General features: G+C 41.0%; 1 protein-coding gene across 3 annotated transcripts in view; it reads left to right on the top strand.

The window, feature by feature from the left end:
• LOC111875075 (WASH complex subunit 5) overlaps positions 1-10,752 on the top strand; it is a 43,421-nt gene extending 32,669 nt beyond the window's left edge. For all 3 annotated transcript variants that reach the window (XM_023871128.2, XM_023871129.2, XM_023871130.2), the window contains 6 exons: positions 286-448; positions 3,050-3,152; positions 3,473-3,656; positions 4,385-4,611; positions 6,633-6,789; positions 7,577-10,752. In XM_023871128.2, the coding sequence (XP_023726896.1) occupies positions 286-448; positions 3,050-3,152; positions 3,473-3,656; positions 4,385-4,611; positions 6,633-6,789; positions 7,577-7,736 (994 nt within the window). In that variant the 3' untranslated portion in view covers positions 7,737-10,752. The remainder of the gene's footprint in view (positions 1-285; positions 449-3,049; positions 3,153-3,472; positions 3,657-4,384; positions 4,612-6,632; positions 6,790-7,576) is intronic.
• The last annotated feature ends 3,856 nt before the right edge of the window (positions 10,753-14,608 follow it).

The following is a 14,608-nucleotide window of genomic DNA, read 5'->3' as shown; positions in this document are numbered from 1 at the left end:
TTTGTTTTAAAAATTGTAAGTCAGTAGAAAGGCTGGAAGGGAACAATAAAATTCATACATTACTAATTTATTACTGTAAAAAAAAAGTAAAGCTATCCCTGTACCAGGCCGTGAAGGCCCAAATTTGGATATTCTTTTTATAAATTTGAAGTTTATTTATTTAAAGAAAATCACTGTCTTGGTTTCTTGTGCTTAACTGTTATTACTAAATAAACCAAGAACTTACCAGCTGAATTCCTGAAAAAACATGACATTAGTTTATTTTTTTTGTTTCTTAATTTGCAGGACAACAATCTATATTGAACACATGACAGCCTGGTATGATGTTAAAACACATAATGAGGTTATAAATATGAAATTCTTCTCCAAAATTACCAATTCAGTGGGAACAGCAGGTTTAACTGGACTTGATCGTCTTTTTTCCTTCATGATTGTCACAGAATTGCAGGTATGCGATTTGATCTGTTGTGTTTCATTTCACTTGTTGACAGAAGTATTATCATGGCATTGAAGCATTTTTTGTTGTGGTCTTGGATATATATAAGAATGGGCTGCAGATATGCCTTATTTGCCCAATTTTAGATATTACAGTTTTTCCCTGATTCATTATCTAAAAAATGGGTGGTCTTATAATTAGACACGAAGTTCCAAGAACCTATGTCTCAATATTTTCAGGATGGATAGTACAGCTCTATTGTTGTATTAGGTTTATTGTTTTATCATGTATTATGGGACCTTGTATGTGGCAACATTAATCGGTAGGTGAATGCTTTTTCTTTAGTAGTAGTATTGTGCAGTGTTTCTAGACTGCGTAGTACATCTTTTTCACAGCATCAAGATGGTCCCATTGGCCCTCATTATGTATCTTGGACATGGACCACACAGGAAACACTGTTTCCAACATTTTCTCTATTACTGCATGCATATTCGTTGCTGCAGGAATGTATTTACCAAGCCATTGTTTACTAATGGATATCTTCTCAGGCTCACTGTCCTGGCTTTCAGACATAATCTTACAATGTTTTTAGTATCCTAGATTGAATATCTCTGGAGACCTGCAACATTGCTTCAGGTTTTCATCAATTTCTTATAGGCAGGTGGTAGGTTAGAATGGTCATGACCACTTTCAGATCAACATTCATCATAATCCATGACAAATGTCATTTGTTTCATTCTGGTCTGTCACACTAACANGTTTTTACTACGTTAAAACTTATCTCCCATACATGTTTCAGTCCTTACGGGCCATCTTCAGAGGGAACATCATTACAAACTGGAAACTACCATCACAATAGGTGTTTTGATTTAAAATACATACACTTATATCCTATAATGCACGGTACGCGTGAAGTCAAACGTTTCACAATCACAGCAGCTTCCTGGGATTGTAAAGTTTTTAAAAGTTTCTAGATGTTATTTAAAAAACTTTTATTGTCAATAGTTAATTTTTTTTTATTTATAAAACTTATATGTCACATTGGATGGCGTGGTTTGTATTTATAATACATGTCACTTCATAATGTTCCTCCAAAAAGTCAGTACTTTTACCACTTGAATGTGGTGCAATACGCAGAAGATTGTAATAACTAATTAAAAATATTTCACTTCAATAGTTGTCATAGGTCAGTCAGTAAAGTGGCTTCAGGATGACCACAGGTTTGATTCTAGGTAGGGGCCCTTTTCAGTGCCAAGTCTACAGCTCTAGGCCTCACATATCCTCTTGTTCCATGGGTATAGAGGCCCTTTTCCAATGGTATAGTTGGTGGAGTGTGAAACTGAGCATTTGCTTCCTTCTAGTGCTAAGCTCTGAAATGTGTGGAAGCTTTATTTCCATGTCCCTCATAGCATTGTGCTTAGACACAGAGAACATTTTTTCTTTACCTTTTATAGGTTTCCATAGTAATGAGGTCCCATGTGAATTGATATTCATGGTATACTCTTTTGAAGACAATTCTGATTCAGTTTTTTTTTATTTGATGCTTTTCCCTCATTTAGGATATGTAGAAATACTGATTTTTCAGACATTATCCGTTGTCTGTTTCTTATTTAAAAACGTTTTGGAGGTAGAGAACAATCTGCGAAATGTTGTTCTTAAGCAAGAACCAGGACAATAGGTGATGTCTGAAAAGTCAGTAATTATATAAATATACCATCGTCACAGACTTTCAGGTTTTGTTTCAGTGATACCTGGTGAGTAATCTTAGTGTTAAGTTTCCTTCATTTATGGTTTTCTTCATTTTTATGATTATACCCAGTGGCTCCCAAAGACACGAAACTCACTCATGGAGATGAGGCTTTCTTGAGAAGTTGCCAAATGTGCAGCTACTCAAGAACTTCCCAGCATTTTATGGAACCTGAAGGTTCATTGCCATGTTCACAAAAGCCCTCCACTGGTCCCTATCCTGAGCCAGATCAGTCCTATCTCTCTAAGATCCATTGTAATATTGTCCACCCACTTGCGTCTTGGCCTTCCCTGTGGTCTCTTTCCTCCTGGCTTTACCACTGATATCCTATATGCGTTCCTCTTCTCCCCCATTTGTACTGCATGAACTGCCTATCTCATCCTCCTTGACTTGATCATTCTAATTATACTTGGAGAAGAGTACAGGTTATGAAGCACCTCCTGCTGTCCAAAAATATACAAATTAGAATATACAAAACTATAATTTTGCCTGTGGTTCTGTACGGGTGTGAAACTTGGTCTCTTACATTAAGGGAGGAACACAGAGTGAGGGTGTTGAGAATATTTGGACCAAAGAGAAATGAAGTGGAAGACACTAAAAGCACATGTTGTTATTGTTGCATAAAATATTAAAATGGCATAAGCATTGAAAATATGCTTATTTTATTTTTCTCACCTCTTAATGCTAATTAATGCTGGAATTATTATTAATTTATTGCCACTATATAGACTGTCATATTTATATTTTGTTTTTTAGTTATTTTTGTGTATTTCTGTGTACTTGTGCTAACTTTATAATTGGCCTCTGTGCTGTTAAGTTTGCACGTAAATAAACATGAATTGAATTGTTGTTGCTATATTTTTCAGAATTATCTGAATGCCTTGCAGAAAGGAGTTTTGAAGGACAAAGCTTGGCTTGAGATGCTTGCAGTTGTTTCCAAAGGACTCTCTCCCTCTTCTGCTATCATCAGTGAGTAAAGTAAACACTACTAAAATCTGAGACTGTTGTAGTTAGGTTTCTTGTTTTATTTGTGTATAAAATGTACTAGCTTCAAATCTCATTTTAAGTGATACAAAGATGTGGCCAAGATTAAGCTTGGATTGGATAGGATCCAGTGTTGGATTCCATAAGACTCAGAATAACTGTCTCATCAGAAAACTAATGACTCTTTGAGGATTATTCTGTACCTTGACATTTGTTAAGAATTCAGTCACATCTTCAAAAACATTTGAAACTCTGCCTTAGTTAAATCTTAGAACATATAATGAGACCAGTACTCTGGTTTGCAGGTAATCCTGGACGATTTTACTCACAACATACATCACGTGCACAGAGAGTTTGGCCTCAGATTTTGGATCGGGTATTGAAAGTTGGACAGATGCAGTTGCTGAGGAAACATATAGCATATGAACTCAACATTTCTTGCAAATTTGACTCAAAACACCTGGCATCAGCTCTGCAGGTTATGAATGAGTATGTACAAGTGTTTGTTATTTGAAATTTACACTGCTTAGAACCTGCCCCATCCTCTGCACTGGTTGGTAGACTGAAACTTATAGTTTGGCTGGGTATATTGTATAATTAAGTACTGATGTACTTCTGGTATTAACTAGTAGGGTTAAACTGAATATGAATAATGTGAAAATTCTTGTAAGTGGGGGACAGTTTATTCAGTAAAATGGCTGACAACAAATTGGATGAATTTGATTCCAGCAAAGACAGGAATTTTTCTCTATGCTGTCATGTTCAGACTGACTGTCCCTGTTCAGTGTGTATCAGGAGTAAAGCATTTGAATTGTGAAACAAGTTCCTTAAGAACGCATACAAGAGCATATGAAATAATTTTTCTTCCAAGGATATGGAGTTTGTAAGATGGTTTCACTTCCCCATTTCTGAGGGTTACCGCACATCCTAAACTCTCTGTCTTCTTCCTAACTACGCAGTTTGTCATGCCATTAAATGCCATGAAAGGCAAGTACAAAGAAATAGTAATGTTCAACACAGGCTGTTCAGTCACTGACAGGAAATGGAAAAGAAATTTTTAGTTATAATATAGAAACTTGCCCAGCTTTATTAATCTAAGTAGAATAGAAAGATAACCATAATTTGATTTGCAGCATGAATGAAGCCATGTACATTTACTGATCTCCTTGCTATTCAGGGTGTCAGTTAAAGTGATGATTTTAGTATTACCATTTCAGTGCACTATTGGCTGAGATTGAAGCCCATTACAAGGAACCATCAAAACCATACCCAAAGGAGTCAAACCCTCTTCTGTATGAACTCTCAACATACCTTGACTGGGCTGGCATTAGTAACCCTTACATGAAGATCTATGTAACCACCAAGAATCTGGAGTACTTTTCAGTACTGTCATTTCTCTTTGTGGTGTCTCAGCTGCCCAAACTCACCTATGCTAAAACTGTAGGTAAGTTGATTGCACTTTATTGGCGCTTATTTCACATCTCTTGCTGGGAACTAACTGAGGTTATAATTATTTATATTTTATCACATTGAGGGTCAGAATTGCATTATTGTGTCCTGATATGCATCAGTATCCTATATATATATATATATTTTTTTTTTAATTGCTAACAATGGATGCTTGTTGTTTTGCCACCTGGACCATTGTAAATACTGTGGACTCTTAGTATCTCCATTTATTTCATCAAGACGGCAGGTGAGAGTGTTATTCCAAAACTAAGTTGTGCCAAGCCAAGGTGGATGAATCAAAATGACTACTTATGTACGAGTATGTGAGGGAAGTAAATGTGGAATTATTTGCTGGGGGTGACTTCAGATGTAAATAAAAATCGTTATAGTAATAATAAATTTCCTAATTAATAGTGATAGTAGAAATAGCATGGATTTGTATTAGAAGAAGAACATCTTGTTAGACATCAGTGTATTGAACATACTGAGCAAAGATGGGTTGTGTTTTATGAATAAAGATGATAGTCTTGTTTAAGTTGTGTAAATGTAAGTAGTACTAAATTTTCCATAGGCTTTCCCCTACATTCAAGCCTAAAAATCATTCAGACTTGTTTACTAATTCATGAGTTATGATTTTGTAAAATGTAAAATGTGATCATGAACAACTAGATTGGGCCAGTCATGAATGGCTTGAAAGTACTATATTTAACAAAGTGCAAGATGAGATTTGTTCACAGTTTTTGGAGTTAGAAATGGTTCTGTGAAATAATATAATCAGTGTTTTTAACTGTGTTAGTAGGTTGATGTTTGTAAGATGTTATACAGTGTATGCAAACATTGTGCTATATTGCTAGCAAGCAAGAGAGAGACATATATTTGGCTCAAGATCAGGAGCAGTATGCTGCAAGAAGTTTGCTTGAAGTGCTGCTGAAAGTTATAGGAAATAAACATAAATATATTTCAAGGCCAAGAATCAGTAACCACTGATTCACTGGCTGCCGCATGGGGACTGTAAATATGATGAAGCTGAAAAACAAGATGGGAATGGCAGAGAGAAACAGACTTCAGTGATGAAACTAAATAAAGGCTAGGAACTTACCAAATATGAAGAGGAAAACTGATTTAGTAAATGCAATGGATAACGGTGTTTTGAAATATTTATAATGTTATGTGTTTTCTTATACTAAATGTATGAAATGAATACATAAATCACATTTTATATTCAAACATGTTTCTTCGTGGGAGGGGGTTTGTCTTCAGAGTCATCTTCCTTGTGGGTAAATACAAATTAGTACTTTTAGAGAACTAGAAAGCACTGGGTGAAATTCATTGGAAATTATGACTTTAAACCAAGTTATAAGCTGCACTACATCCAAGCAGGAAGAATACTGGCTCAAATAAACTCTTGTCTTGGCCATGTATGGAAATGGTGGTAATATGTGGTGTGTGTTACAGAAAATGAGAATTTGCACATGATACAGTGTGACTGTGCAGAGTTTGTGTGTTCAACTCTGGCAGGAGTTGAATCACTTGTACAGAATTATTACTGAATTGAGACATTTTTTTGTTGGTGCACTATCTAAAACTTACATTAATGAAAAGTAAGAGAAATATTTTTCTCTATGCCTCTATGCAGACAGGAACTATAGGTCTCTTCAGGCAACAGTTTCTAGGAAGAACTTACAATGCCTCCATTCATTTGAGTGTTTCAGCCTAATGATGAGGCTAGCAAGAAATAATATATTTATAAAAATTAAATTTGGTGATCCATATCTATGCAAAATGTTGAATTATCAGGTATGACATCAGTGTCTTGCACCATTGGCATGTGTGTGATTATTAACTTATAAAAGACTGTTTTGTACAGAATTTATAGGCATATTTAAGGTGTATTTCTATACAGAATTTTATCAGCTTAGCTCAGCTTAGATGGTAATATGGAAGTATTTGAAGTTCATTGTTAAGGCAGTATTCATTCAATAATATTTGAAATGTGTATGATTGATTAATGTTCAGGAAGTCTGATCAGCCGTCGGGTACAAGATCAAATTGATGGAGTCCCATTTATTGTTGGTGTACAGACATTACTACGACAGTTCCATCCAGAAATACGTAACCAGTTCATGTTATACCTTGGTCAGTATGTCAAGTCATACATGGAGACTGCTATAAGGTAATTTTCATTGTATGGATATATGTAGGGCAGTCAAAGAGTTCCTGGAATTCCCCTACAAATGGAGAATGAGCAATAAGATAGCGCACACACTGTTGTGGGGAGCTCAGCATGTCTGCTTTCAGGCACAACAGGTCTGGACGGGTTCAGTGTGCAGTGTTGCTGCTTCCAACAATGGCAGGATCGATGGAGCAAGTGTATGTGCGCGCAGGGGTCCTACTTTGAAGGTGATTAGGTAAGTGTTGCCATATGTCCTACCATTAGAGTGCTATACCACCATTCCGGGAACTTTTTGACTGTCCCTCGTACTATGTTACAGTGCTGTTTAGTACCTCAGTTTATTCTTTATTCTTGTGTTTCTTCACCAGTGTCTGTATATTGAGAGTGGTATTATTTTATTAATAGACATGAAAGTAGACACAGTTTAGGTATGTTTACAAGAAATGCTGAAGCATGGAAAAGATTACCATGGAAAGTCACAGAATTTCATACTCACCACCAAACACTGCTAATGAAATATTGAATTGGGATTTCTTATGTATAAAAGTTGTTTTCACTAAACTGGTTCAGTTCATGGAACATTAGTACTGCAGATATCTGTGTCTCATTATATTAATATCATTATTTGCTTTTCCTGTAAAGCTTCACATGTTCTTAACTAGTGTGCTCAATGAAGGTTAGTAGTCACATTCATGTTGTCTGCTTGGGAAACATTGGATAGGCACCTCACAATCTACCTACAGATCAGTAATTTGTGTTTGTAATTAAATCTTGTTTTATTATACAGCAGTGGCACTGGAAAAGCTACGGAGCTTCCAAATGAAGTGATGACAACCCTGTACTTTCTGGAAAGTTTTGCACACTACTCAGGAATCACTCGTAAGACACTTGCTGTCCACATTCCTGAACCTATCTTGGACCAGTACCAAATATTATCAACGTCTTGAATGATGGAGTCTTCAAGCAGCTGTAGTGTAATGTAGGCATCACAACCAGTGGGAAGTGATTGATCCATGCAGATGTGCAGGCCATAGTCAGTGTAGTCTTTTATCTCAGGTGAACAGAGGGTTAGTCAAATTAATTTGTACACTGAAAGTAGCAAAACCAAGTGGAATATGTATGGTGATAGTAGCTACAAATACCGCTACTGCATATTTGTTACATTCCAGTTAATACATTTACAATTGTAAGGCAGTTTTCCTGCTACTCTGCATCATACTAGCCTGTATGATTGCATGAAACTTTTATTTGCACTATGCCAAATCTGAAAGCTTAATATTGTCGCATAGTAAGTGTTACTAGAGATGAGGTTTGAATTATGTAAGATTTGAGGTTTTCACGGCGGTGACACCACATATACACGGTGCCAAATCCCAGAAGACTGCTTTCTTCGAGATTTGAATTGTTAATTGGAACTATTAGACACACTCATAACTACAAATAACTATGACGGTCTCACTGAGTCACACACTCCAAAGATTGCTATAACTACAGCATACACAAAGTCTTCTGAGTCTTCACTAGGTGTTGCTTGGTAGTGGCTTCCAACACTGGACTTTCGCCTTCCACTGGGTTCCCAAACTGTCCCTGTCCTCAGCTACCAGCTTCTCACTTCTCACAATTGTAACTCTCAACTAACTCAACCAACAACTGAACTACTAGTCCTTTTTTATATAGCCCTGGCAACAGACCACACAGCAAATGTCTCTTCCCTTATTGTGTAGTTTCTCTTTGCAGGAAAACAGTATATCCACAGAACTGCTCCTTAGCAATGGCTGTTGCACTGTTGCCTGTTTACACAGCTGACACATGGTAATGGGTCTACATGTCACATTTTTCCTTCCTTAAGGCTGTTCGTCCTTAGTAGCCTAGGGCATAATGCCACTCTTTTTTTTTCCCAGTCAATGCAGGCAAAACTTCCAAGAGTGGCCACAGCTGTCACATCTCTCGCACTTTAGCTGTAGTAGTCTATTCTTTCACTTGGGTGGTGGCCGGCTCCTCCACAATGTCTTGACACTCGTTTTTCAAATCCTGATGGAAGACTCTGTTGCTAGCTTGAAGACCTCAAGCACTGTGGTTTTTTCTTGGCCTTGTTGACATTTCCCTTTCTTCCCAGACACGGCTACTGTTTTTAGGCCTTGGTCCCTTATGTCATCATTGCATTCTGGCTGTGTCCATGATCTCTTCCCGAACATCTGTCCTTTAGGAGCTCCCCATACACCATTATCCCTAAAGCACCTTTTCCATGGGTTCCAGTATTCCATGGCTGATTGCTGGTCCCCAGATCAGTCCTCTAGTACTCCACTAATCTCCACTGTGGCCCGTTCACTAGGGACTTCATGATACTCTGCTGCAGCCGCCATTTCTTCTGGATTTGCCTCCAAATCCGTGGCCTTCACTCCTAGGGCACTCTTAATTATGGCTTCAGTTTCTTCCTGGCCTCTGTCATTCCTAGACAGGCCTCCGTTGTTTCTCGGCAGTCCTGTGTTCCTTTGAGCAAGATATCCAGTCGATAGCACCTATTCAGGTTTTCGTTTCTGCATGACTGGTTCACGTATTTTCTCAAAGGACCTCAAACTTCTCGCTATTAACCACTATCTTGTCTTTCATCTTGGTCAGCTTTCATCTCCTTTAGATTGGCTTCTGTCTTGGATTAGTTGGTTCTTATTTCAGCCTTCTTTTTGGCCGGTAGGTATGCCATCGTTTGTTCCATCTCCATTGTATGGTGGTATAACAATCCAGTATTGCCTGTTGTAAGGCCACTACTTCTACAGGACAACACAAATGCAGACAGACGTCCATTCAAAACCACGACGCCAGTGCTTGAGTAGGTGTAGACAATTCATGCTTTAGACCGTGCAGTCATTGTGGTCGGCAGAAACGGATCTAGTTTCTGAAACATGTACCCCAGACAATATGCAGTGTCCAACAAAATGTGCATAATATATTGAGTATTATGTTGAAAGACTACAAATTCAGAATGTACTGCTGCAAATTGTTCAGCTCATGTTTGTCTGCACCATGAATCCTTGTCAGTATGTGTTAGCTTGTGTGTTGCAGTTGACTGTTTAAGAATCATGCATTTACAATGTATGCTTGGTTGGCCCAGCTAGTGGAGGGAAGAATGAAAAATGCACATACTTTTTTTTTTCAGTTCACACATTTGTTGCACCCAAATCTCCTAATTCTAATGGCTGTGAACATAATGTTTGTAATCTAGGTATAGTAGTAGCACATTCTGGTGTTAAAGGGAGAATGAGATTAATTTGGTCTCTTCCTCCTGTTAGAACTTGTTATATCCCCAGCAGGAGGAGATTGTGAAGGACATCACAAGACAGGGGAGGTGCAAGAAACATGCAAGCTTGGTGTACAGTTATCTCTTTATATGATAGTACTTAGTTATGTAATCCTTCAGGAAATTAAAAACGTAATAATAAATGGAAATGAATATGCCTGCATAATTAGCAAACTAAATAATTCATATACATATAATAGGGAGTATAATATACACTATGTGAAATTCAGGAACTTCTGTCACATACAGTGAAGTCTGCTCAGACAGTCAGCCATGTGAATATCGAGTTAGTGCCTGATATCTCAGAGACTGTCTCTGTCTGCATTATCAGAGGTTTATGTGATGAGTGTTATATTTGCATGCTTTGTTTGTAAGCAAAGTAAGCTATTGGTTGTCTCAACAAATACCACAGAGGAAACAGTGGGCAGAGGCAATGGTGCCCTATCCCAGCATTGGCCATACAGGGAACAGAATGTGAATATGACACTCATCACATCCGCCCCCAATGATGGAGACAGAGACAGGCTCTCAAACATCAGACACTATCTCCACAATGACATGGCTGATTTCCAGAGAATATTTAGTTATATACCATCACTGAAAGCATCAAATCATATGATAAATGATATGAACTCCATCCCAAGTGCAAACAATATATTATATGTCCTTGATCTTGCTCTCCTTTACACTACATGTTTCGGCCTCAAACAGCCATCATCAGGTGTATACACTCACGTTGCTGTTACACTGCACTTAGTTTAAAATTTAACATTTAGAAACACATTGTTCCTTTTGTTGTTATTATCAACATCTACTTCGCTGATATCTGTCTGGTTTATAGATTATTTTGGTTGCACATGTGGGCACTTATAAAATCTTTAGTTCTAATTTTAAAACCCTTAAAATTTAGAGAAAAATTTATTGCATCCATTGTCCTCCTGGTTGATTGTATCCTTCCATCTCCCTCTGGTCTTTTCAGGTTCCTTGTCTCATTTTGCATCCAGTCTCTCACTTTTCACATAAATCTGTAATCAGTCAACGTATCCATTCCATTTGGTTGTGTCATTAATCCATTTATTCTTGTATCTTTTTTTATTTCCTCATAAGTATGAAGTAACTATAATAATTCCTGTTAGAAGACTGTGACCACTTCCTATTTTTGCAGAAGATAATACTCTTGTATATTCCTTTCATTAATTTTATCTGTTATTTCTTGGGGTCCCTTGAATTTCAAATTGATATGCTTTTGTGGTGGTACATAGGAGTGTACAGTAGCATCAGACTACATCAGTTACTAGAGAGGAAACCTTTTTGAACAAAAATAGTCGATGTGTAAAAGTGTATTAAAATGCCTTGAAAATGCAAGGCATCTCAAGCATAATGAGTACAAAATGGGAGGATTATCTTTCTCCCATGGGGCATGGGTGATATAGCTACCTCTGGTAGCCCATCTGCCCATAGCTGAATTCCAACAACTTCACACAATATTTTATTCAGAAGGTGCTCGGTTCAAACCTCCACGGGGACAACCAGTTATCTGCACTGTGGTTTTCAATGGCTCTCCTCCCTCCAGCAAATGTTCGGATAGTAGCATGATTAGGCCACATTACTCCCATATCCTCTCCAGTTCATCAGCCATTGTCGTCCAGGTACGAGAAACAGAAGTTGAGTCCCCGCAGAATATCGTCCATGAAGTGCTGGAAAGTGTGGGCAGCATTGCGCAGGCTGAAGGACATGAAGGGGAACTCGAATAGGCCGAATGGAGTGGTAATGGCCGTCTTCTTTATATCGTCGGGATGGACGAGAATTTTGTTGTAGGCTCTCACCAGGTCGATCTTAGCGAAGATGAAACAACCGATGAGCTGGTGAGAGTAGTCATGAATATGATGGATGGGGTAGCGGTTGGTGATGGTCCATGCATTTAGCGCTCTGTATTCTCCGCAGGGGCGCCAACCGTTGTCCTTGGGCACGATGTGCAGCCCAGAACACCAGGAACTCTTGGAGCGGCGAGCTTTGCCGTCCCGTAACATGGCATCGAACTTGGCTTTGGCGATATCGAGCCGGTCCGGTGCCAGTTGCCGTGGTCGGCAGGTGACATGCGGGCCAGGTACCATACGGATGTGGTGGACGGTGTTGTGGCGCACCTCACACTGGACTCCGGCTGGGCGAGTGAGGTCCGGGGCTGTCTACCGGTGTGTCGTTGCTGATGGTCTTCACGCTTGGGATATGTGCGCTGGCTGTTCTGGCCGAAGCAGACGACATGACTCCGTCCAGTAAACGATTGTTCCGGCAGTCCACCAGGAGGCCGAAGTGAGAGAGGAAATCCACGCTGATGATGGGTTGCGTGACGTCGGCCAGCACACACCGCCCCGTGAGATCTGGGCGTAGACCCAAGTTGAGACTAAGAGGCAACCATCCATATGTGTGGATGGTAGTGCCATTAGCCGCACACAGGTCATAGTTGGCGCCTTCCTCACGTCGCAGAACAAGCCTGCGGGGGTACACGCAGAGGTCTGAACTCGTGTTCACCAGGAACTGCTGTTTACTGACTGTCCGCGATGAAGAGGCAGCCTGTCGTAGAGCAGACATGTGCCGCCGGTGATGTCTGCTGCGTTGGTTTCCTCTCCTGGCGGCGAGAGCAGGGCTGAGTACACTTTTGTGCCTGGGCTCCGTAGCGGCGATGGTACCAGCAGGGGGTGGATGCGGTGTGGCCTCGGGAGGGGAATCTGTTGCCTGGGCGGTGGTTCCTGGAGCCGGGACGGGGATTTCTGGAGTTCGGGCAGGGCTTCCTGGAGCTGAGGTGAGTGTCCCTGGAGCTGGTGCGAAGACGGTTCTGCTCAGCGCCGAGTGCTGCTACCTGGCGGGAGAGGTCCTCAATCCCCTGAGGAAGTGCGGTGCTGTCGGGAATTGGACGAACACTCTCTAGCGTCGGCTGGGATGCGACCTCGTAGATGCGGTCCGCACAGCGAGCTGCGGTGTCCAAGCTACACTAGGGCTGGCCGACGAGAATGGCCTGAATGTTGGGGGGTAGCCGGCTGGAGCAGATGGTGTAGAGGAAGTCTTCTGGCAAGTCTGGGGCGAGGTTCCTGAGGTACCTCAGAAACTGGGATGGCTTGTGGTCTCCCATCTCAAGCGTAAGGAGCTGGCGGATGCGCTGTTCTCGAGGGAGACAGCCGCCTCATCAGCCCTGTCAGTGTGGTGTAAGGGTCCTGTGCGGGCGGAGAGGTGATGATATCCTAATTCTGCGGCGTGACACTGGTCCAGCTGCGAGATGACGTGGTAGAACTTCGTCGTCTCGCTGCTGATGCCGGCCAAGAAGAACTGCGCCTCGGCTTGGGCGAACCACAGCGGGCCACACGGCCACTCTGGATACCTCATCTAATAGTGAATTCTCTGCAGCCTCCATGCCACGTCGGGGTCACCAATGTGGGATATCGATACTCGCTGAGACAACCACTTGAAAGCATAATAATAGATGTTTGTTTCGCTTAGAATGGGTATCACAGACGAGCTGGGAGCATGCCCGGATGATGCCGGCGAAGACTCCTTTCATAGCGGTTAACCTGGTATAGTGATGTTGCTGAGTAGAGGCCCCAGAAAGGACCGTTTTGTCTGAGTCTTCTTTGTACCGATCTAGCAAGCGGCGTTCTTCCCTTGCTGCAGCGGTGAGTCTGGCTGGCAGGCAGAGTCAGCTGCCTACGGTGTGTGCGCTGGCGGAGCCGGTGCGGTGCAACTGTGTTGCCCTCTTGATGGCAGTGTAACAGCGACTGATGTGACTGATGCAAGATTGATGGTAGCCCAAAGTCACATTGCGACTGACTGCCAGTCAGTCTTAGTATCGAGCCCAGTCTGGGGCTCATGACCAGATACGAGGGTTGGAACTTTAATAGTGTTGTAGAGACACCATGCAACGAAACCAAATAATGTCGCTTATACCACACGTCAGTTACATACCTACCTTACTTCAGAGCAAATGGGCTCCCCTTTCCCACATCACACGCATGCGCAGTGACGAGAAGAACAGAGCCTCGTGTTAGGTTGCGGTCTAATGTAGTGTTGTCACGATGTTTTCGAAACAGGAACAACGGAGTTGGATAAAGATTGAATGTGCCAGAGGCCGTACAGCACGACAGTGTCATCAAGGTCTTCAAGAGGCTTGCGAGGAATCTGCATTGCTTTACAGAACAGTGGCAAGGTGGGTAAAAGCCTTCAATGAGGGACGCCAAAATGTGGCACACATGCGTCGGCCAGGTCGTCCTAGTGTCAGTGAAAAAGTTTATGCTCTTTCCGCGATACTGGAGAGTGATAGACGCCATACGATTCGTGAGCTGGCCCGAGAGACAGGATTAGCGCATACGACTGCTTCACATTCTGAAGGAACGCCTGGGCATGAGAAAAATTGCATCACGATGGGTTCCGCATGATTTGATGGAAATGCAGAAGTGGCTACAATACGACGCTGTTCGTAACAACTTTGAGCGCTACGAGCGCGAAGGAGAGGCTTTTTTACGCCGTATCATTACG

Source organism: Cryptotermes secundus, unplaced genomic scaffold (assembly GCF_002891405.2).
Source record: "Cryptotermes secundus unplaced genomic scaffold, Csec_1.0 scaffold2553, whole genome shotgun sequence".
NCBI lineage: Eukaryota > Metazoa > Arthropoda > Insecta > Blattodea > Kalotermitidae > Cryptotermes > Cryptotermes secundus.
The sequence above is the reverse complement of the archived record's forward strand: the minus strand, read 5'-3'. Positions and strand labels throughout refer to the sequence as shown.